Source organism: Dendropsophus ebraccatus, chromosome 13 (assembly GCF_027789765.1).
Source record: "Dendropsophus ebraccatus isolate aDenEbr1 chromosome 13, aDenEbr1.pat, whole genome shotgun sequence".
Taxonomy (NCBI): Eukaryota; Metazoa; Chordata; class Amphibia; order Anura; family Hylidae; genus Dendropsophus; species Dendropsophus ebraccatus.
Genome location: NC_091466.1, coordinates 37,546,049 through 37,571,332, shown reverse-complemented (window position 1 = coordinate 37,571,332; position 25,284 = coordinate 37,546,049). Strand labels below are relative to the sequence as shown.

General features: G+C 45.1%; 1 protein-coding gene across 6 annotated transcripts in view; it reads right to left on the bottom strand.

The window, feature by feature from the left end:
- The window catches only part of ARHGEF11 (Rho guanine nucleotide exchange factor 11), a 630,876-nt gene that overhangs the window by 556,660 nt on the left and 48,932 nt on the right, over window positions 1-25,284 (bottom strand). For 5 of the 6 annotated variants that reach the window (XM_069949394.1, XM_069949398.1, XM_069949396.1 and 2 more), the window contains one exon: window positions 1,535-1,626. In XM_069949394.1, the coding sequence (XP_069805495.1) occupies window positions 1,535-1,626 (92 nt within the window). Of the gene's footprint in view, window positions 1-1,534; window positions 1,627-15,461; window positions 15,555-25,284 lie in introns of those variants that run through there. The other variant, XM_069949395.1, reaches the window with a different exon arrangement.

The window sequence follows — 25,284 nt, the reverse complement described above, 5'->3', positions numbered from 1 at the left end:
TTTGGTTGCAATATGAGGCCCACAATACTGACTGAAATATACGTAGTGTGAACCCAGCCTAAGGCTAGGGTTACACAGCAAATGTGTCCTATGGCAGAAAATTCAGTCTCACAGTCAAGATATTTGTGCAACTTGTCTGCAAATAAAAAATTTAAATAGTCCAACCACAGAGACATCCTATGCAGGTTGCATCACATGTGACTTGCCATCTGCAATAAAACATTTATCAAAGTTGTGTCTCAGCAGATCACATCATGACCACATTGATAACTACTAGATGCAATGTCACAGTATGACACGATAATCTTCATCCAAAGTATCCAAACAACACAGCCTTAGAGGACACAAAAACAGTATATGGCAATAATACCCTATAAGGAAGTGGAGCATGAAATAGTGATTTGAAAGGTGTACTGCCATTCCCCCTCTGGCACTGAACTAGGCACTACACAGTAATTTTTTTTAATAATTAATAGGGGATACAGTGGTACCTCGGTTTAAGAGTAACTTGGATTAAGAGCATTTTGCAAGAAGAGCTCACAGTTTTCAAAATTGTGACTTGGTTTAAAAGCATTGCTTTAGTTGAAGAGCTCCCTGTACTGGGTGGGAGGAGAAGGGGCATAGTCATAGTGGGTTCTACAGCACTGTACTCCAGACCCAGGAACTCTCCCTCACCTTCCATATCATTGCAGATCCACTTCAGGCTGGGGCTTGCATCAGGGGACAGGACTATGGGGGTAATCTCTTCATAACTGTAACCCCTCTCTCCACAGACAGAGAGTCCTGCATATATGTGCCCACATCTGCCCTGCTCATTCCTTCATGCTCCCTGCAGTTTCTGTCAGCCCTTGTGTTTCCCATCCTTTCCATTTCTGCTATAACGTGCCTGCACTCAGCTATACACAATGCTGCTATAATGTTCCTGCACTTACACTCAGCCATTCAGACTGCTGTATAGAGAAGTCTCTGTCACTGCCCTCCTGCACAGCTCTGTGATTCTCACTTCCTGATTGGTCCATGCTGAACACATGCCCCTTCTCCACTGCTGTCATGTGACCACACAGACCTCTGACAGCAGCCCTGCTTCTCTATTCTAGCGTGTTGTACTACGCTACTGCATTATGGGGATCTGCAGTTTCATCCTGTATGAACAAACTGATGCTATTCTTTCAGGTTTATGCACTTCCTATACATTATACACCACATGCTGATTGCTATACTGTACAGTAACTTATAATATGACGTATTCAACTCTTTCATTAGTTTTACATGTTGTTTATAATAAAAAATGATTTTTGGGGTGTGGAACCACTTGTCTCCATTTCTATAATTTCTTATGGGAAAATTTGCTTTGGTTTAAGAGTGGAGTTTAATTACAAGCTCATTCCCGGGACGAATTATGCTCATAATCCAAGGCACCAGTGTACTCTCTTTAATTACTGCCTATAATTCACAGAATTAGTGTGGAACAAACCGCTCTTAACGAGGTGCTTATTCCTGTGCTTATCAGCAAGGCAGAAGGTTTCATGGTTACCTGTTGACTCGTTGTAGTCCGTGATTTGACGCTGTTGCCCAGGAGACCTTCTTTCTGATGCCCCATCACCAACAGATGACAGGCTGCTCAACCTTTAAACAAGGCAAGAAAATAATTAGTATATGTGGGAACACAAACCAGCCTATGTACATATGATCATTTTACACACAAAAGTTTCCAGTAAATGAGCAGTATGATCACACCCATTTAGCATCCAAGAGATCAATAATATAGAGGGGGTTAGGTATCTAGCTGGTCAGATCCCCAAACCTCTTTACCATGATGACTAGGAGAACAGTTTAGTGTGTGGTTACTTTGGCTACAATAATGCAGTGGCTAGGCAAATAACTGGAGGGTGGATATGGGATTGGTATACACATGACGGTTGTTGAAAACTAAAAAGTATTACTAAAAGTACTACTGAGTCTGTAACAAATAATATGTGATCTCATAGCTCCTTCTCCTTCATTATCATGCATAGTCAAAAGCTGTACCCCCGAGCATATGATGACATGCAACAGAAATACTACAAGTTTTACACAGCATGCAATTAAAGTTGTTGTGAATTTTCCTTGATGGATATGCGGATGGGGGGGGGGGGAAAGGTACATAAAACTGTGTGTGGCAGAATTTTATCATCATTTGTGAAGAAAAAAAAAAACCCTGCCACAAGGTATTAGACATATTTTCAAACAAAATTAGACAAAATTGACTCGTTGATGGGTCAGATATTGGATGTATCTTGACAAAAAAAAAGTTTCAGAGCTTAAATGAGACATTGCATGCCATAAATAAGCTAACATTTTAGTGCAAATTTTTACATTAAACTGTAAAAGTGTTCTAACATTTGTGGGTACATTTATCATCAGACCAATTTTTTTTATGCCTGTGCATTTTATCTGTGCTGCACATTTATCAGTAGGTCAGCACTGATATGATGAATCATGCGCAAATTTTTGGCTAAAACAACTTGGCAAAAAAAACTAGGCCATGATAGGAAAGAAGTACTGCTGCGCATTTTTTTGTGCAAAAATAAAAGCACATGATAAATCTGCCTAATAAAATAGATAACATGAAATCACCCCCCCCCCAGCATAAAAAATTTAAAAAGGTGCAGCCACAGAAAGCAAGAGGTGGATCATCAAACCCATGGACAGAGGTACTGTTTCATCTCCACTGACACAAGGTGGTCAGAGCCCCTCCAGTTGAGAACGCAAGGGTCTAGATAGGTCCCCTTTCTCTTAAGTAGCCCACTACCACCTAAGTCAAATCAATTTCAAGTAAACAAGACTGTGTTAAGATATCCAAAAGTAGTATTCCCCAGTGTACCTACGTGTAGCAGTGATTATTCTGAAGTACCCAGCTCATCAAAGTGATCTAAGTCAGTATTTTTAAACTACTGTACTGCAATATTATTGAAGAGACTGATATATTATGTACCATGCCTTTAAGAAGATTCTCTACAGTAAAGTTTACTACTGGTAAATTCTAACAGCTGGACTGTGTTTCCTCTGCACAAACACCTGCACTACACCAACCTATTAAAGGGTGTGTGTTGGTATATTCAGGAGTGAACACACCCTTCCAGGCCATTGTAATAAGTCCTTTAGCGGCACACTACCATCTTGCACTAGCTAACACCACCTGGCTTCCCACAGATGTTTATTTATTCCTAACTAGCTAAAGAAGCATTCAATTTTTTTTAAAGGAAACGTACCACCTAGATTTCCTTTTACCGATTAGTGACCGGTACTAAAATATGTTCTTTAATTCTAACCTTTTTCCATTTTCTGTAATTTTTTCTATTTTACTTTTTGTATTGTTATTGTACTTTTAACCGTCATATGGGCTGCCATCTTGCCTGATCTGTAATATCATTTAGTAACGCTTTATAGCAAGACTCATGAATATAGAAAACAATAAACAGAGTCTGTCACCTTAAGATGAGTGTGAAACCTTACTGAGTGTTCTCGGTCACCATTGAAATGGTCATTACACAGGGAGCTACTGATATGGTGTACTAGTTTCACATGTAGCCTGTTCTCACTTAGCAAAAGAGGGGCCCTTATGCTGTACTGATTACTTTACAGCAGCCTCCACTTATCACCACAAACATAACAGGAAGTCTCTGCTTAATTTTAGACCTAGTAGTGAAAATGAAAGCTTTCAGAAATATTTTAGAATATAGATAGTAAAATTGAGATTATTATCAAAAATTCCTAAATATGTTTAACAAAAAAACATTATTTAAACAACATTTAATTTTCTGATGACACAAGTCCAGCAGTAATGTGCTAGGCTTACCCACATGGGCTGTTCTTTTTTTCACAAAGCAAAGTTGTTATGGATAGGTATTAGAGATGAGCGAACCGGGTTCGGGTTCGAGTCGATCCAAACCCGAACGTTCGGTATTTGATTAGCGGGGGCTGCTGAACTTGGATAAAGCTGTAAGGTTGTCTGGAAACATGGATACAGTCAATGACTATATCCATGATTTCCACATAGCCTTAGGGCTTTATCCAACTTCAGCAGCCACCGCTAATCAAATGCCGAAAGTTCGAGTTCGGATCGACTCGAGCATGCTCAAGGTTTGCTCATCTCTAATAGGTATGTATAAGGTTTATTTATTTATTTTTTACACAGTCATCAGCAGTCGACTGCACATTGTTATTACACGTAGTGATGTGCGCCTGGCGGCCGATGAATTTTAGGCTGGAATTAACGACAAAATGACAACATTCAGTCTATGATAGTTTCATCAGCTTTGTCATTGTCTTTATTACACAGACGATAATCTGCCGAATCAGGCTGATTTGGCAGATTATCGCTCTGTGTAATAGGGCCCCTAGCCTTACTGCTGGGCAGACAAAACAAAAAAATTTATTTTGAGAATTTTTTGGTAAGGGGATGGTATCCTATGCAAACACCATGTGGAGCATGTTAAGCTGAGTGCCAAATGTGACTAGACAGAGTAGAACGCTTAGTGAAAGAACGAGCACAATGAGGCGCAGTAAGGGGTTAGTTGACAAGGCCTACCCTGGGTTGCAAAGACCCTGCATTTCCTTCTGCTTGGCCGTCAGCCGGCTGCATTTGAGCTCCGCTATGGGTGTTTGGAATAGCAGGATACAATCCTGGGAGAAGTTCCCCGGAGCTGTACCCAGATTTTCCAGACACCTGGAGCAGAGCTCAAATGCAGCCGGCTGACGGCCGAGCATAGCAAAGCATTTTGCTACTACAGTACATTTGCTCATCCTTAATGCACGCTCATACATGCACACTCATACAGACAGCTCACACATGCACGCTCACACAGGCACACTCATACAGACAGCTCACACATGCACGCTCACACACTCACACATACACACTCATACAGACAGCTCATACAAGCACACTCATACATGAAAAATCATACAGACAGCTTCCCTACTGTACAGGTGAGCACATAGGGGGCAAATGGCTGAAATGCTGAAAGTCATCAATTTTACAGAAACGTGAAGATGGAAAATGTATTGTCACATTATGTCTTTCAGGCGACAATGTCGCATATGGTATCACTTCAATTCACCACACGCATTCTGCGTATGTCCCTTGAAAGCTCTTACCACTGAACATACTATAGGCCATCAGTGTCACAATGGTGGCTTAAAGAGAGTCTTAGTGGTCTCTGTTAGAGTCACAAGAAAACACAGCAGACTATGCTTCCCAATACAGTGGGCTGCCTCAAAAATAAAAACACAGTATGAACAGCACCTAACATGTCATCTTCCTTGACAGGTGACAGGTCAGGATGGCACTAAGCCTGATGGGAGACAATTACCGGGAGGTTGAAATGTTCCACATTTGCATTGCTCTCTGCTACATTAGTGGCCTGCCCCGCCGTGCACAGGGCTGCAATATATGTTGGTGCTATACGTTCTATAGCCAATCCCATGACATAGCAGAGCTGATCCTGTTATTACTAGGAGGGGGGGGGGGATAGGGATGTATGACTATGGGGGGAGGAGCGGATAGGGGTGTATGACAATAGGGGGGTGGGTGGCGATTAGGGGTTTACTATACAGGGGGCACATAGGGATGGGGGCAGCTGCGGATACACGCTGCATGCTGGGATCTGCAGTTCCCTCAGTAACAGTATAGGGCTGCAGCCTAGGAGGAATGAATCGGCTGCAGCAGGCAGGATGCCCACATATAACTTATAGGAGACATTGCTGTGTGTGGCATCCTGCCTGCTGCAGCCCATTCATTTCTCCTAGGCTGCAGCCCTATACTGTTACTGAGAGAACTAAGGACAGGCTGCTTCCTGGATGCTGGATGAGTGTGTGTGAGTGTGAGTGTGTGTGTGTGTGTGTGTGTGCACGCGTGCTATGGCTGCAGTAGGTTGTGTGTGTGCTATGACTGCAGCAGGCTGTGTTTGTGTGCTATGGCTGCAGCAGGCTGTGTGTATGTGTGCTATAGCTGCAGCAAGCTGTGTGTGTGTGCACTATGGCTGCAGCAGGCAATGTGTGTGTGCTATGGCCACAGCAAGCCGAGTGTGTGTGTGTGTGTGGTGTGCGCTATGGCTGCAGCAAGCTGTGTGTGTGTGTGCTAAGGCTGCAGCAGGCTGTGTGTGTGTGTGTGTGTGCCCCATCACAGTGACCTTATCACTGTGTGACCTCTATATCACTAGGTGTGACCCCCTGTGTATCACTATGGCTGACCTCTATATTACAGGTATCTGGCATTATTAGCAGTGTTTTTTTTAAGTGTGGTGAATATTTAGTTAGAAACATAGAAGACTGTCAGCAGGAAAAGACCACCTGCTCCATCTAGTCTAGTTGTGAGTAGTTCAGGACATGGAGGCTGGAGACTGGCTGCATCCACTGCACACACAGAGAGAATCTGCTTTATATACAGTATGCCTTTTTTCACTCAGAAGTCGCCCCAGGGTCATGTAGGACATTAGGGAGAAGCTGCTGAGCCAGTGTGATAACTAACTCCCCTGGTATATGACTGGGCATTTATGAAGGAGCAGGAGTCAGAGTCGGTCCTGATAAAATTCAGGAGTTGGAGTCTGCGCTGCGGCTTACCGACTCCACAGCCGTGGATGTAACGTTCATAATCAGTTTCCTGTTCCTTCCACTAAACATGATTACAGGTGGAGTCATCAGGTGGGTAAGGGTAGGCATCACTACCATTGGCTGGATGGAATTCCACATTGATTTCAGCCCTGCCGCTGTAAAAAGAGCTAATACTGGAGCTCAGTAGAAGCTGTAGCACTTAGAACAGCATGACATGGAGGAAAGCAGGGGCTGATGACTACCTTGTTGCATTGTAGAGTTTGAATCTTGGGAACTAGGAACCAATGTGAGGGATAGCATCTCTGCACAGCACTGCGGAATAAGTTGGTGCTTTTAAAGGGACTATTTTGTAAAAATATACAGTAACGGGGCAGCCCCTGTCTATAATATAATGAGGGGGAAAAGCTACCTTAGCTATCTGTTTGTGAGTGCTACATGTTTTTATTATATCTGCTGCTAAGGTAAGCATGCAACTGAAACCTGGGTCATTTAAGCTCTATGCTTTAAAACAGGAGACAGGAAATGGAAAATAGAAGGACTACAAAACTTGTATTGACCCCCAGCTTCTCTTCCCCATGTCAACGCATCATCTGAGGCTTGGCTGGATTGCGTCTCCCACCCCCCAGAGTGATTTACCATCTCTGACCAGCCCCATCCAGCCTACACCTGAGCAGACAAGAAGTGACAGAAGCAGCTGCTGCAACTTCACTAATTGTAAAAAAAAAAAAAAAAAAAAAACTGCAGTGATATTAGGGCTATGTTCACACATGTTGTAGATATATTGCTGTACTGCAGAGTCTTCAGAAAAATGATGCAGTAACAAAATTAAATGATGCTTAACAGTACAGAGGATGAAAGCCGCCACTGCCGATTCCATTTGAACAAAAAACGAGGCATAAACAGTGTATCCCATGTATGATAAAAAAAAATCAAATACAGTCCTTATTGTAGGGCTAAATTTGGACTGATTCAGATGCTTGATCATCTATATCATAAAAATCAAAGTCTGTCTGTCTGTTTGTCCTTCTATCTGTCTGTCTGTCCTCTATAGACTTCCAAACGCCTGAACCGTTTGACCCCAAATTTGGCACACAGATACATTGGGTGCCCGGGAAGGTTATTGCGAAGGTCCTGTCCCCGCCAGATGTACAGGAGGGGAGGGGGAGGGGAAAGAGAGGCGCCCCATAGAGATGAATTGGAAAATCTCCTCACTGCAAACACAGGTGATATAATTAGCTGCAGCAGAGACGGCAGTTGGAGCCTTAGCACAAATAGGATTACTGCTTTCATTTTCACAGGGAGCAATGGTTGCTAGGGAAGCTGCCTCACAACAATTTTTTTAAACTTTCATTCTGGACTACTTCATATAGAAGATTCTTACTTTTAATAATAGGGTCAACGAGGGTTCTTGGGGTATTTTATTTCAATAAAGAGCTTTGTTAAATTGTTTTTCTTCTTACTTATTTTTGGCTTAGTAGTGGAAGCCGCCTAATAGATGGCATCCATTAGTAAGCTAGGGCTTTGTGTTAGCTATTATAAGTGCTGACACTAACCCCCATGCTTATTACCCCGGTACCTACTGTCACCAGGGGTACTGGGAAGAATCAGATACTGTCTGGCCTGGAACGCCAGAAAATGATGATCCAGGACTAGGCAGCAACAGGCTGGCGTTATCAAGCTGGCAATGACCAAAATAAATGGTGCTTGTCTCTCTGATAGTGTCAGGCTGCTGCTGCTTGGTTTTGTATCTGTCTGGTTATGGAAAATAGGGGAGACCCCATCCATTAGTTTATTAAATAAATAAAATGCGTCGGGTCCCCGTCATTTTCCATAACCAGCCAGATACAGCCAAGCTGCAGCAGCCTGACAGGAAGGCAGGGGCCATTTATTTTTGGACACTGCTACCCTGATAGTGTCAGGATGCTGTTGGCTGGTTCTGTATCTGACTGGTTATGGAAAATGAAGGGGCGAAAGCATGCATTAGTTTATTAAATAAATAAAAAAAATACATAGGGTCCCCCTCATTTTCCATAACCAGCCAGATAGAAAATCAAGCAGCAGCAACCTGACGCTACCAGGGTGGCAGGGGCCATTTATTTTGGCCATTGTCACCATGATAGTGTCAGGCTACTGTTGCTTGGTTCTGTATCTGACTGGTTATAGAAAATAAGGGGGCCCATGCATTAGTTTAATAAATAAGTAAATAAATAAATGAAAAAAAAAAATGTGTGGGGTCCCCCTCATTTTCCATAACCAGCCAGATACAAAACCAAGCAACAGCAGCCTGACGCTACCAGGGTGGCAGGGGCCATTTATTTTGGCCACTGCCAGCCTAGTAACGCCAGCCTGCTGCCGCCCAGTCCAGGAGCGCCATTTTCTGGTGCTCCAGGCCTGACGGTATCCGGCTCTTCCCGGTACCCCTGGTGGTGGTGGGTACCGGGGTAATAAGCGTGGGGAGTCAGTGTTAGCCCTTCTACAGGCTAACACTAAGCCCGGCTTAATAATGAATACCATCTATTAGATGGCTTCCACTACCAAGCCAAAAATAGGTAAGAAAAAAAAACACCAATTTTAAAAGGTTCTTTATTGAAATAAAACTCCCCCGAGACCCCTCATTGACCCTTTTATTAAATCAAAAATGTAAAAATCTTTTTTCCGAAGTAGTCCTGTCTCTACCTGTAAAAAAAAAAAAAAAAAGTGAATGAGCTGCAAACAAAGACCCTGGCTGCATTAAGTCTGTTGTCATTATGAGGAGGTCTCTGCAGAGGCCCTGACCCCTGAATGCAGAGACTCCCTAATAATGAAAATAGACTGCCAACCCGGAAAAAAAAACTAACAGGTCCCCCCACCGCCGCAACCCGCACCTCCGCAAGCCGCCCGCCACCCATCCAACCCCCCTACCACCCCAGGACCTTACCACAGCACAGGGAAACCGCTCTTCCTCAGATGAAGACCGGAACTGCACTCCTACTTCCTGGACAGGTGACGTGACCTCAGTGCGTAGCGCCGCGGCGGACGGCCGTGGCGCACGCACGCACGCATGTACGCACCCAACCAATCAGGAAGAAGGCTGGGTGACGTCAGATGCAGGGACGCCGGTGAGCGTGGGCGGCGCGAGCCGCGCGACGAGTGGTGAGGCCGTGGCTGCGGCTGTCATTTTAGCAAAGTTAAACTTAGCTATAATGACAGCGGCGGGGGAAATCTTGCCGCCGCCTGAAGGGGCGCACAATCTGCCGCCTGAGGCGGAATACTCATTCCGCCTCATGGCAGAAGCGGCCCTGACTCCATCTATACAGTACATGTATATACAGGGCACAACAGGTATACCAAACTGTGACTGGGTAACACTGCTACACCAGACCTGACCAAAACCGCCATACTGTGCTGGATAACACTGTCATACCAGACCTGACCAATACCGCCATACTGTGACTGGATAACACTGCCAGACCTGACCAATACCGCCATACTGTGACTAGACAACACCTCCATACCAGACCTGACCAATACCGCCATACTGTGACTGGGTAACACCGCCACACCAGACCTGACCAATACCGCCATACTGTGACTGGATAACACTGCCATACCAGACCTGACCAATACCGCCATACTGTGACTGGATAACACTGTCATACCAGACCTTACCAATACCGCCATACTGTGACTGGATAACACTGTCATACCAGACCTTACCAATACCGCCATACTGTGACTGGATAACACTGTCATATAAGACCTGACCAATACCGCCATACTGTGAATGGATAACACCGCCACACCAGACCTGACCAATACCGCTATACTGTGCTGGATAACACTATCATACCAGACCTGACCAATACCGCCATACTGTGACTGGATAACACTGCCATACCAGACCTAACCAATACCGCCATACTGTGCTGGATAACACTGTCATACCAGACCTGACCAATACCGCCATACTGTGACTGGATAACACTGCCAGACCTGACCAATACCAGCAAACTGTGACTGGGTAACACCGCCACACCAGTCCTGACCAATACCACCATACTGTGACTGGATAACACCATCATATCAGACCTGACCAATACTGCCATACTGTGACTGGATAACACCGCTATACCAGACCTGACCAATACCACCATACCGTGACTGGATAACACCGCCACACCAGACCTGACCAATACCGCCATACTGTGACTGGATAACACCCCCATACCAGACATGACCAATACCGACACACTGTGACTGAATAACACTGCCATACGGGTAAATACAACCCTGCAGGTATACAGGACACTACAGGTATACAGGACCCCAAAACTATACACTACAAGTGCACGGGACCTCCACAAAACGATATACTACAGGTATACAGGACCCCAAACTTTACACTACAGGTATACAGGACCCCAAAACTATATACTAAAGGTATACAGGACCTCCACCAACTATATACTTCAGGTATACAGGACCTCCACCAACTATATACTACAGGTATACAGGACCTCAAACTATACACTACAGGTATACAGGACCCCAAAACTATACACTACAGGTATACAGGAACTCCACCAACTATATACTACAGGTATATAGGACCCCAAACTATACACTACAGGTATACAGGACCTCAAAACCATACACTACAGGTATACAGGACCTACACAAACTCTATAATACAGGTATACAGCACCTTCACCAACTCTATACTACAAGTATACAGGACCCCAAATATACTACAGGTATACAGGAACTCCACCAGCTATATGCTACAGGTACATAGGACCCCAAACTATACACTACAGGTATACAGGACCTCCACCAACTCTATACTATAGTTATACAGGACCCTCAAACTATTTACTACAGGTATACAGGACCCCCGAACTATATACTACAGGTATACAAGACCTCCACCAATTATACACTACAGGTATCCAGGACCCTCAAACTATAAACTACAGGTAAACAAGACCTCCACCAACTATACATTACAGGTATACAGCACCAACTATATACTACAGGTATACAGGACCCCCAAACTATACAGTACAGGTATACTGGACCTTCACCAACTGTACACTGCAGGTATACAGGACCTCCCTCAACTATACACTATAGGTATACAGCCCCCCCCCAACTATGCACTACAGATATGCGAGACCCCTAAAAACTGTACATTGTGGGTATACAGAACCCCTCCAACTATGCACTACAGGTATACACTAATTCCACTGATTAACTCAGATGAAACAATACCTTTAGCTTGGCCTCCTGGGCACCTTAGAACAAATCTAATTAACACACTGACACTTTATACATTTTCTAGTAGTACGTATGTGAAGAGGAGAGGGGAGAAAAGAAATTATATTCAAAACACTCTTTACTTCATTCCAATATTGGCGTTACAGGTAGAGAATACATCACGCTGTGTGGGTATTACAGGTAGAGATTACAGTGTGCTGTGTGGCGTTACAGGTAGAGAATACAGCGTGCTGTGTGGCGTTACAGGTAGAGAATACAGCGTGCTGTGTGGCGTTACAGGTAGAGAATACAGCGTGCTGTGTGGCGTTACAGGTAGAGAATACAGCGTGCTGTGTGGCGTTACAGGTAGAGAATACAGCGTGCTGTGTGGCGTTACAGGTAGAGAATACAGCGTGCTGTGTGGCGTTACAGGTAGAGAATACAGTGTGCTGTGTGGGCGTTACAGGTAGAGAATACAGTGTGCTGTGTGGGCGTTACAGGTAGAGAATACAGTGTGCTGTGTGGGCGTTACAGGTAGAGAATAAAGTGTGCTGTGTGGGCATTACAGATAGAGAATACAGTGTGCTGTTACAGGTAGAGATTACAGAGTGCTGTGTGGTGTTACAGGTAGAGAATACAGTGTGGTGTTACAGGTAGAGAATACAGTGTGCTGTGTGGTGTCACAGGTAGAGAATACAGGGTGCTGCAGCAGCGTAGCTACCGCGGTCACGGCTGCGACCAGGCCCGCCAGCAGGAGGGGCCCGAGGGGCCCCCCCGGCTACCGCACCACCCCACCCCCCTAGCCACCACACTGCCCCCCGTCCCGTCCTATCACCCAATCTTGTAACCGCAGTGTTTTGCTTGCGTTCACAAGATGCAGTTTGCAACTGGCCCCTGGCTGATGAGCGGCTCCAGGGCCGCCATCAGGAATTCCAGGGCCCCATACTGCCAACTTGTCTGGGCCCCCACCTTACTAAAGACATTAATCCAAAAAATCAGGACATACGTTTGGCTATTTAAAGCCCATAATATGTGTTAAATTACGAGTCAATTAAGTCATGTTTTCAGCCTTAAAAATAACTATTGTTTTATTAAAGAATGGCTGAAAAATGTCATGTTTTTTTTCCACAAATAAGACTGACACATCATAATCACAATAATGTTTTGCCTGACTTCTCCTTTAATATATATAGACAATAGATGCACAAACCCATACTGTACAAATAGGCAGATACACACATGTATGCACACACACTCACACAGATACATATAGATCCACAATAAATGTATACACACATATAGGCACATTACAAGATGTACAAATATACCAACATAGAGAAATTACACAGATACAAACACATGCAGATTCCATATATACCTCTACAAAGACACATAGCATAGATGCAGACACACACATGCAGATTCCATATATACCTCTACACAGACACATAGCATAGATGCAGATACACACATGCAGATTCCATATATATATATATATATATATATATATATATATACACCTCTACACAGACACATAGCATAGATACAGATACACATATGCAGATTCCATATATATCTCTACACAGACACATAGCATAGATGCAGATACACACATGCAGATTCCATATATACCTCTACACAGACACATAGCATAGATGCAGATACACACATGCAGATTCCATATATACCTCTACACAGACACATAGATGCAGATACACACATGCAGATTCCATACATACCTCTGCACAGACACATAGCATAGATGCAGATACACACATGCAGATTACCCAGATACAAACACATGCAGATGACATACAGGCCCGGATTGGTAATCTGGCGTACCGGGCAAATGCCCGCTGGGCTGCCCGATTGCCAATCCGGGGAGGCTGCCTAGTGTGTGTGTTAAAATCGTATATTAATGTAAACCAGTAGCGCATCTGAAGAGGGCCGCTTCCTGACACTGGGGGCCGCGGCTTCTGACACTGTCATCCTGTCACACTGCAGTGAGGGGAGCGCTTCTGGACGCTGCAGAGCAGTCGCTGACGGCACAGAGGAGGAGGGGGAGACAGGGCCAGCTGCTGCCTGACCACTCACATGTCGGGAGGCAAGCAGGGGAGAAGAGGAGCTCTGGCTGATACTGTGGGAACACTGAAGCAGTGAGCTCCCCTGCAGGCAGATTCCCCTGGGCCAGTTGGTGAGTCCCTGTAGGGGCTGCTCTCCTCTGATCCCCAGCCCCAGACAGGTGAAGAAGCCGATTTTCATACAAGGTCCTGACCTGAGATGTCTTCTATGTGTCCCGATTGGCTCCGCCCCCTGACCTTTAGCCCCGCCCCCGCACGGGCTGGCGATGCCGTTGGGGATAATGCCGGATTACCCATCCTCCTCTAGGGGTCACCTCAGGCCGCTCCTCAGCTCCCTCCGCCTGCCCCCAGGCCTCCCAGAAGGAGGTGAGTTAGTTGCAATGCTGTTTTTTATGGCAGCAATTCCATATTGATAAAAGTACAGGTGACAGGAATAGGGGCTGAAATTCTGCCCCCATATCTACAGTATACAGAGGATTAGTGACCCTGGGTGGTCATTTCAGTCCCTGTTCCTGTCATCCCATTGATGTGACTCTTGTGGGGGCTAAATCAGTCTCTATAGAGGCCATAACACTAGGAGGTAAAGGGAAACTATGGGGTATAACCAACCAACCCGCTGATACCCCTGCAGCTGCGTACCTCATGTCTGTGACAATGACCCCCAGAGCGCCCTCTCACCCCACCTGCCGCCTCATTCAGTGACGCTTACCTATGTACAGATGCCTGCTGTTCCTGCACATGCACATCAATGTCCGCAGCTGCAGGGGTATCAGCGAGTTTGTTTGCAACTCACCTCTATTGTCCCCTGATGCATGCAGTACAGGTTAGATGAATCATGATTTCTGGTCTGGTTTTTAATTTATAGGTATGTGCACACTATGAAATTTGGGTGGAAATATCAAGCGGAATCCGGGTGGCGGTTCCACCTGTCCCATAAGATCAATGATATTCTGAAGCTCGATCTACCCAAAGAATTGACATGTCAATATCATTGAGTCTATGGAAGAGGCGGAACTTCATGTGGGGACCGCCGCACAAACTCTGCTTGAAATTTCCATTAAATTCCGTAGTGTAAACATACCCTTACTGTGTAGGTATAGAGTTGTGGCTGCCTACAGGAATGAGGGGCCAAGAATGCCTCAGCAAGAAAGACATTGTCATGGTGGTCGGAGGCAGGTGAAAAAGGAAACAATGGGGAACATTTATTAAGTCCGGCATTTTTTGCACAAGGCTTAAAAATGTTCCCCCAGCTCTGACAGTAGGCAGATTTATGTAGAGGCGCACTGACTAAATAAATCCTAAGCGCACGGAGGGAAACCTACAACAGCCCTGAGCGCCCCCCTTCTGCCCCTTCCCCGCCCCCCTGGTGCAAGTGGCGTAAACTGGGCTTTCACGAATAAATTCATTCGCATCTGCCCGTTTTACGACGAAATAAGAACTTTTTACATAATAATAATATCATAACATAATTGATAAATTCCCCATGACTTCAAACAGAAAGGACGTTCTCTGTGAGTCTCAGATTATAGAGACCCTGTTACCTCCCCTGACCTGTACAGTACATCCTTTTTATTTCCCACAGCATAATAATTCTGGAGCATTTTGACTTAGAACTCTGTGTTGTAATGTCCCTCTGTTATTCCTCCTGGAAATATCTATGTAAGGTCGGCTCTACATGGAGACTTTTGTAACACAATGGGGCGAGATTTATCAAACATGGTGTGAAGTGAAACTGGCTTAGTCGCCCCTAGCAACCAATCAGATTCCACCTTTCATTCCTCACAGACTCTTTGGAAAATGAAAGGTGGAATCTGATTGGTTGCTAGGGGCAACTGAGCCAGTTTCTCTTTACACCATGTTTGATAAATCTCCCTCAATGTCTTCATTTTACCTATGAGGCTCCGCCTCCAATGAACAGCAATCCATTTAGTTGTGGAAGGCTGCCGTCACTCATTAGTTAATATGTATTGGATGCAACCATATTCCTGCCCCTGGACACTGTACTGTGTGGGGACACGGCACTATGACAAAGAGAATATTTACATCCAGACATTCATATATTTCCAGGATGAATAAAAGAGGATCAAGATGCTCTGGAATCATTAATGGATAATACATTTATATACTTGTATTTCCTAAAGCAGACTGGTTAGGAAAAGTGGCAGATTCTTTATTAGCCTATGTTCCCACGCAGTATTTTTGCAACCAAAACCAGGAGTGGATTGAAAACACAGAAAGGATCTGTTCACACACTGCTGAAATTGAGTGGATGGCCGCCATTTATTGGTAAATAGCCGCCATTATTTCAAAACACTGGCAGTTGATTTGAAATAATGGCCGTGATTTGAAAAAATTTGCCACTACAAAAAACTGACCAAAATGGCAGTGTGATAATACTTTCCAGTGCACCTATGTATTATGTGTTATATGGTTCTTTGTGTAGTGATAGTGAAGATGTGACGGGATGTGAAGGGATGTGACCTAGTAAGTCAGAGTTTGCCACAGCTTGCATTCCGCTCTGCATTAAAGGGCTACTCTGGCTATATCAACTGGTGTCAGAAAGTTATAAAGATTTGTAATTTATTTTTGTTTAAAAATCTCCACTCTTCCAGTACTTATTAGCTGCTCTATGTCCTGCAGGAAGTGGTGTATTCTCTCCAGTGTGATACAGTGCTCTCTGCTGCCCCCTTTGACCATGTCAGGAACTGTCCAGAGCAGGAAAGGTTTTCTATGGGGATTTGCTGCTGCTCTGGACAGTTCCTGACATGGGCAGAGGTGGCAGCAGAGAGCAGTGTGTCAGACTGGAGAGAATACACCACTTCCAGCAGGACATACAGCAGCTGATAAATACTGGAAGGTTTGAGATTTTTTAAATAGAAGTAATTTACAAATCTGTATAACTTTCTGACACCAGTTTAAAAAAACAAGATATTTGCCGGAGTACACCTCCTTCATTTGATAATTGGCTTGTCTAATAGGTCCTTATCACAGAAACCTTAGCTCATCTTATCTTTTGTGTGGGCAGTCAAATATATTGCTATTGCCCACATATCTCACTGGACAATAGCAATATATTTCAATGGCCACATGAACAATACAGTGATCGTTTGTGCGGTCCGGCTGCTCGATTACTCGTACCTTCTGAGGGCACTGCATTGTATGTGGGCTGGTAGGGTTTGACTGCCAGGGCTGCTTTTTAGTCCCAGTCCGACCCTGATGACATATATACATCACACACATGCAGATTGCACAGATATATGATCAGAGGCTCAAACACACACACACACACTCTATTCCACACACACACACTCTCACAAACACTTTTTATCCTTGAGGCCCCCAGTGATACAGTGCTCAGATACACACTCACACACACTTACTTTTTATCCTTGAGGCCCCCAGTGAGTGAAGTCTCTGCGCCCAGTCAGCAGCCTGCAGCCCCTCCTCCTTTGCCCCGACTGCAGAGCTGTATACTGGAGGGAACAGACTTCACAGCTGGAAGGGAGGGGGGAGCAGGAGAGGGGGCCCGCTGCATCTTCTTTTCTCCTGGGAGAGCACACCGGCCGGAAGTCACCAGCTCCACACGAGCCTGGGAGCTGCTGAGGAGGGGGCCGGTCCATTGTGGAGGGAGGGGGGGATTCTGCAGCCCGGTCCACAGACAGTGCAGGGGGGAGGAGGGCCTAATGATTTTAGTTAAGTAGAAGGGGCCCCTTGCATCTGTGGGAGCTCTCCCCTCTCCCTGCACTGTCTGTATACCAGGCTTCTCATTAAAGTGAAGTGTGTGGGAGACCCGGGCCCCCCTATAGGCCGGGCCCCATACACCTGTACTGCCAGTAATGCCCTGTTGGCGGCCCTGAGCGGCTCCCTGGGGATGTCCCCGGGATTCCCGGGTGGCACACGCACCAGGGAGCGTGTTGTCAGATGCCCCCCCCTTATAGATGCCCCCAATCTGCTTTGCACAGGGGGCATCTATAAGGGGACAACACAGGGGGGATCTATAAGGTGGACAACACAGGGGTGCATCTATAAGGGACTAAAGAGAGGAGGGCCATATACTATAGGGGATGCGCAAAGGGTGTCATCTACTATAGGGGGACTACACAGAGGGGTGGCTTTCTACTATAGGAGATGCACATGAGGCCATCTACTGTATATGGAAAACTGAAAGGGCATATACTACAATGGAAGGGGGTCAGAGAGTCAGCCTCCCCACTAAATGAGGGAGTAAAGGGGCCAATACAGATGTGCAGTTTGTAGAGGATGAAGATGGTGCCAGAGTGACGAGCCTAATGTGTTTGTCCAGCAGATCCTGTGGGGTTCGTGGCTCAGAGAAGGAAGAAGAATGAAGAAGAAGGAAGAAGAAAGAGGAAGGAGGAAGAAGGAAGAAGGAAAAAGAAGAAGAAGACTTATCAGAGAAGACATCTCCTGTGAGTCACTTGATGTAATTGATGCACTGTAATCTATATAGTGTACAGAACCTGGGTAGAGCTATATGACTGTATGAGGTGATTATGTTAAATAAAGAGGATATGAAAAAAAAAAAAAAATAATAATACCACCACATACTAACATTCAGTAGTAGTGGTGGTGTTAGTATGTGGTGGTATTATTTTTTTTTTTTTTCATATCCTCTTTATTTAACATAATCTTATATATATATATATATAAAACAAAACTCCACAAATCTTAAAATACAAAGATTAGAGTTTCCCATCATTAGTAAAAGAAAATGTCTTTGTTTCTCTTGCTTATATATAGTTCCTAAGCAATACATTAATTCTTTACCATGGGATGCACCTCCCCATGTGGTGGTATTATTTGTTACTTGTAATCTGGTACTGGTGTTTTATTGGATTTAGTATACTGGATAATTGATCTCAGTATACAGGATTTGGTCAGTAGCAGTATGGCGGTAATATGTAAGGACATGATATTTCCTTCCTGTATACTTATTATAAAAAAAATGTATAGTATGGTACCGTGTTAGCCATAAAAATCCCTATCGTGGTAAATACTTGAAATCAAAGTATTTTAGGAGTGATACCTTTATTGGCCAACAAAAAATTGTTAGAGCTGTGAGCTTTCGGGATTCACAAGATCCCTTCGTCAGACAAGTTCACAAATGAATGACTTACAAAAACAGCACAACATTTTAGGGATGTTACAAGCAAAAAGGGAGAGACATCTGTGAATGGGGGGGGGGGATATACATCACATAGATAAGCCAGGGCAATAAAAAGGACTGTAAATTAAAGCTTATTTGGAAGCTTATTTGGAAGTCCAAGATTGTTGGTCAGTTAAGTCTTATCTGAGGAGTGTGTCCATGTAGTGGGTCATAAATCCAGGTGCCAGGTTTAATCCATGTGTTAATGACTGGAATGTTTTTATAAATTTGAATTCCCACACTTTCCTCTCTCTGTCACTCTGGAAGTGACCTTTGAGGACCATAACCTTTAAATCTGTTATTCTATGGTCCAGTCCTGAGAAATGTTGGCCTACAGGGGTGTTGAGACTTCTTTTTATTGTATGTCTATGTAAGTTCATTCTAGTTTGTAGTTTCTGTTTTGTTTCCCCAATGTAAATCCCTGTGGGGCATCATGTACACTTTATCATGTAGACAACATTGGAAGATGTACATGAGAAAGCATTGGTGATTGTGTAGTCCCGCTGTGTATTGGGGATGCGGATTGTGTTTGTTTGCAATATGTGGGGACATGTGCTGCATTTTCTGTTGTTGCAAGGGAAGGTGCCAGTCTCGGTTGTTGATGTCAGAGCGCTTTTTACAAGGAGGTTTCTTAAACTCGGGGGTTGTTTGAATGAAAAAAAAGAGGTAATTCTGGGGAAATCTCTTTCAGTCTGTTGTCCCTCTGGAATATTGGTTGTAGTTCAGCAGCAATCTTTTTTAGGATCTTCATATTAGGGTTATAGGTGACCACCAATGGTACCCGGCTGTTCTCCTCCTTCTGCTTATATTCCAGGAGGCTTTGTCTTGGAATTCTTTTGGCTCTGTGGATCTGTTCATTAATGGTTATTGGGTGGTAGCCTTGTTTTAGGAATGTCTCTCTTAAAGATGATAGGTGGTGTTCTCTATCTTTATCATCAGAACAAATCCTAATGTATCTGAGGGCTTGGCTATAGATAATGGACTTTTTTGTGTGGTTTGGATGAAAGCTGTTCTATTTCAGGTATGCTGGGTGGCCTGTAGGTTTTTTGTAGATTGATGTTTGTATGGTGTTGTTCTCTATAGATATGGTTGTGTCCAGGAAATGGATTTTGGATTTGGAGTAGCCGAGTGTGAGTTTGATGGTGGGATGGAAGTTATTAAAGTTGCTGTGAAAGGTATGCAGTTCCTCTTGCGATGCTGTCCAAATTATGAGTAAATCATCAATGTACCGGAAATATGCTAGAGGTTTGATCATACAAGTATTTAGGAACTCCTCCTCCAATTTGGCCATGAAGAGATTGGCATATTGAGGAGACATTTTGCTTCCCATAGCACTTCCCAAACATTGCAGATACATGTCTTCCCCAAAACAAAAATAGTTATGGTTAAGCACAAACCTGATGAGAAATATGCTAGAGGTTTGATCATACAAGTATTTAGGAACTCCTCCTCCAATTTGGCCATGAAGAGATTGGCATATTGAGGAGACATTTTGCTTCCCATAGCACTTCCCAAACATTGCAGATACATGTCTTCCCCAAAACAAAAATAGTTATGGTTAAGCACAAACCTGATGAGTTGTGTTGTTGGTTTCATGGCTTTGTTGTGTTTCTGAAGGAAGTGTTGGCAGGCAGCAATACCATCCTCATGGGGGATGTTTGAATCCTGTATACTGGTATTATTGGTAATATCGGTCTATATTAGGCCCCCTTCACACGTCCGTGTCAGTTTTTACTGTCAGGAAATCCTGATCAGGAGACCTTAAATGTCATCAGGATAGTATCAGGATTTCCTGACAGTAATCCGTTTTTACCATCAGGAAACCATCAGGAAAAACCTTCAGGATTTCCTGATGAGATAATATTGTCTAGTATGCCAACATAAAGCACAGGTACCCGTGTACCTGGATGGCCACAGGCTGCAGAACTACAACTCCCATCATGGCCTACCAGCAGAGCCATGATGGGAGTTGTACTTCTGCAACCTGGATGGCCACAGGCTGCAGAACTACAACTCCCATCATGGCCTGCCAGCAGAGCCATGATGGGAGTTGTACTTCTGCAACCTGGATGGCCACAGGCTGCAGAACTACAACTCCCATCATGGCCTGCCAGCAGAGCCATGATGGGAGTTGTACTTCTGCAACCTGGATGGCCACAGGCTGCAGAACTACAACTCCCATCATGGCCTGCCAGCAGAGCCATGATGGGAGTTGTACTTCTGCAACCTGGATGGCCACAGGCTGCAGAACTACAACACCCATCATGGCCTGCCAGCAGAGCCATGATGGGAGTTGTACTTCTGCAACCTGGATGGCCACAGGCTGCAGAACTACAACACCCATCATGGCCTGCCAGCAGAGCCATGATGGGAGTTGTACTTCTGCAACCTGGATGGCCACAGGCTGCAGAACTACAACTCCCATCATGGCCTGCCAGCAGAGCCATGATGGGAGTTGTACTTCTGCAACCTGGATGGCCACAGGCTGCAGAACTACAACACCCATCATGGCCTGCCAGCAGAGCCATGATGGGAGTTGTACTTCTGCAACCTGGATGGCCACAGGCTGCAGAACTACAACACCCATCATGGCCTGCCAGCAGAGCCATGATGGGAGTTGTACTTCTGCAACCTGGATGGCCACAGGCTGCAGAACTACAACTCCCATCATGGCCTGCCAGCAGAGCCATGATGGGAGTTGTACTTCTGCAACCTGGATGGCCACAGGCTGCAGAACTACAACTCCCATCATGGCCTGCCAGCAGAGCCATGATGGGAGTTGTACTTCTGCAACCTGGATGGCCACAGGCTGCAGAACTACAACTCCCATCATGGCCTGCCAGCGGAGCATCCGGCGGCCGGCCCGGTGGTGAGTTCCGGGGGGGGGGGGGGGGGGGTGGGGGGAAGAGGGTCAGATGCGGGGGCGGCGGCGGGGTCGCGGCGGAGGTACTGGAGCATCCGGCGGCCGGCCCGGTGGTGAGTTCCGGGGGGGGGGGAAGAGGGTCAGATGCGGGGGCGGCGGCGGGGTCGCGGCGGAGGTACTGGAGCATCCGGCGGCCGGCCCGGTGGTGAGTTCCCGGGGGGGGGGGGGGGGGGGGTTGAGAGGGTCAGATGCGGCGGCGGCGGGGGGGGGGATCTGTAGTGCCGGGCAGCGTGTGCGGTGCGGTGCGGGGGGGATGGGGGTGTGCGGGTGATCGGACGGCGGCCGGGGCTGGCTCTCTACCAGTCCGGAATCGCGGGCACTTTCCTGATATACATCAGGAAAATGCCCGTGATTCCGGCGCTCCCATAGACTTCTATGGGGGCGTCCGTGCCGGATTTCCGGACGAAAATAGGACAGGATCTAAAAAATCCGGTCCTATTTTCCGGAACGGACACCCTTCCGGAAAAATCCGGAAGGGTGTCCGTGTCTAATGTTAGTCTATGAGTCCGGAAATCCGTCCGGATTTCCTGATAGGAAATCCGGACAGATTTTCCGGACGTGTGAAGGGGGCCTTAGAGATGAGCGAACCTTGAGCATGCTGGAGTCCATCCAAACCCGAACGTTCGGCATTTGATTAGTGGGGGCTGAAGAACTTTGATAAAGCCCTAAGGCTATGTGGGAAAATGAGATATAGTCATTGGCTGTATCCATGTTTTCCAGACAACCTTAGAGCTTTATCCAACTTCAGCAGCCCCCGCTAATCAAATGTCGAACGTTCGGGTTCGGATGGACTCGAGCATGCTTGAGGTTCGCTCATCTCTAGTCATTATATATATATATATATATATATATATATATATATATACATACATACACACAAACACAAAAATACACATATACCCACCAATAGCATTGCCTGGTTGAGGAAGGGGGGGGCCCAAGTTGACTTCTTGCACCAGGGCCAAAGAGACATTAGTTACGCACCTGGGGTGCTGTTTGGTGTTACAGGTAGAGATTACAGCTTGCTGTGTGGGCGGTACAATTAGAGAATACAGCGTGCTGTGTGGTGTTACAGGTAGAGAATACAGCGTGCTGTGTGGTGTTACAGGTACAGAATACAGTGTGCTGTGTGGTGTTATAGGTAGAGAATACAGCGTGCTGTGTGGTGTTACAGGTTGAGAATACAGTGTGCTGTGTGGTGTTACAGGTAGAGAATACAGCGTGCTGTGTGGTGTTACAGGTACAGAATACAGTGTGCTGTGTGGTGTTACAGGTAGAGAATACAGCGTACTGTGTGGTGTTACAGGTACAGAATACAGTGTGCTGTGTGGTGTTACAGGTAGAGAATACAGCGTGCTGTGTGGTGTTACAGGTAGAGAATACAGTGTGCTGTGTGGTGTTACAGGTAGAGAATACAGCGTGCTGTGTGGTGTTACAGGTACAGAATACAGTGTGCACTAATTAATGTTATTTAAATGTGCATTAAATGCTATGTGGACATAGCCAAAAGCCTACTAATATGCACCAAAGCCTGCTCAAGCTGTACCATATATGGGGCTCTTAGGTACAGCTTAATTAAACAGCTGTCTGTTAAACATTATCAGTCTTCACTTTGTGATGCCCAAGATTAACCCAGTCCTACAAAGCCAAGAACAGGTCAGGAGATTTGTCCTGGGAGAAGGAAGCTTGTTATACTTGGCAGATTGCCTACATAAACCTCAGCTGTTAAGATATTTTTAGGCCAAACGTAGACTGTTTGGGGCTTGAAGCTCAGCTGAAGGTACAAAGACGAAAAGTCAAAGGAAGGAGCAGTGAAGGTTAGGAAGGCTGTGGGAAAACTAACAACAACTTGGGTGACGCCCAGTTTGAAATAACCCCAGAAACTGATGAACAAGATGTACGAGATAGTAGTATAGAAGCAACGCTGGCTGTTGTATTAAAGCATTTTTTGTGAAATACTCTAATGAGGTAATATAAAGTATGCCCTACATGTACTATAATACACATGTCTATACAGTAGTGGTGTTGTCATGTAAAACATTCCAGCAAAAAGACAATGCCTAAAACTAAAAATATGTATTATTTACAATGTATGGACAATTTTTTTTTAGATGCACATAAACAGCTGACTGCATTATAGCACACAGATCCAACCATCTCACTCATTCCTTCACTCTATAAAATACTGCCCCTAGGTACAAGAACGTAGCTGCTGCACCCCCTGGTGCGCTGGTATACAATTATAACACTCCCCCCCGTGCACTAGAATGCAACTACAATGCTGCCTACTATATGGCTGCCCCTATGTGCATGAATATTTCTACTAGAATACTGCCCCTTTGTATAAGAATATAATTACTACAAATATGATATTGTTGTATAGATCTCCCTATTCCACAGAACAGGAAAACAGATACTAAGAAAGCAGATTTTAAATGTACAGGGAAATATAATAAAGACAATTCAAAAAGTGTAGCATATTGTGAATCAGCAACTCAAGACATGGGCTATGTTCCCACTAGGTGAAAATAAGGGTAATAATCATTAATAACAGCTGCTGTTTTAGCAGACGTTATTTGCCCTTATTTTTTACCTAGTGGGAACATAGCCATAGGGGTATTTTACTAAAACATGGCCAAAAAAAAATTCTAAACTCGCCTCAGAAGTGACAGCCTGCTCAGCCAGTGACTGGATGAGCAGGCTGTTACTTCTGAGACAAGTTTGTCTCGGAAGTGAAGGCTCTGCAGGCAGTGGGGGACACTGGCGACACCAGCGACACCAGAGGAGGACATTAAGGCAGCGCAGACAGGTAAGAACAACATGTTTATTCTTCTATATGCACCAGCAGCAATATATTAAAAAAAGGCCAACTGCTGAACAACCCTTAAAGGCTAACTTCAAACATACTGCATCACAGCAGATTTCACCCTGCGAATTTCGTGTGATGCTCGGTACGGTTATGGCACATGGCTCTGCATTCTCGCAGCAGATTTTTATTCTGCTACGAGAATGTAGCCACTGCCCACTTAACCCATCAGCTGCCGGGCTTTAAACAAGCTAATACTTCACCCGTCCGCACTGCCACCTACTTCTCCAGCTCCCGGCTCACTGACAGCCCGCTCAGCCAATCAGTGCATCTGGGAGTGGGACAAGCAGATGGGAGGGCAGGCAGGTAATGTATTAGCTTATTTAAAGCAACTGATGGGTTATGTAGGCAGCGGTTAAATTCTCGCAGCAGAATGAATATTTGCTGTGATAATGCAGAAGCATAACTACACTGAGCATCA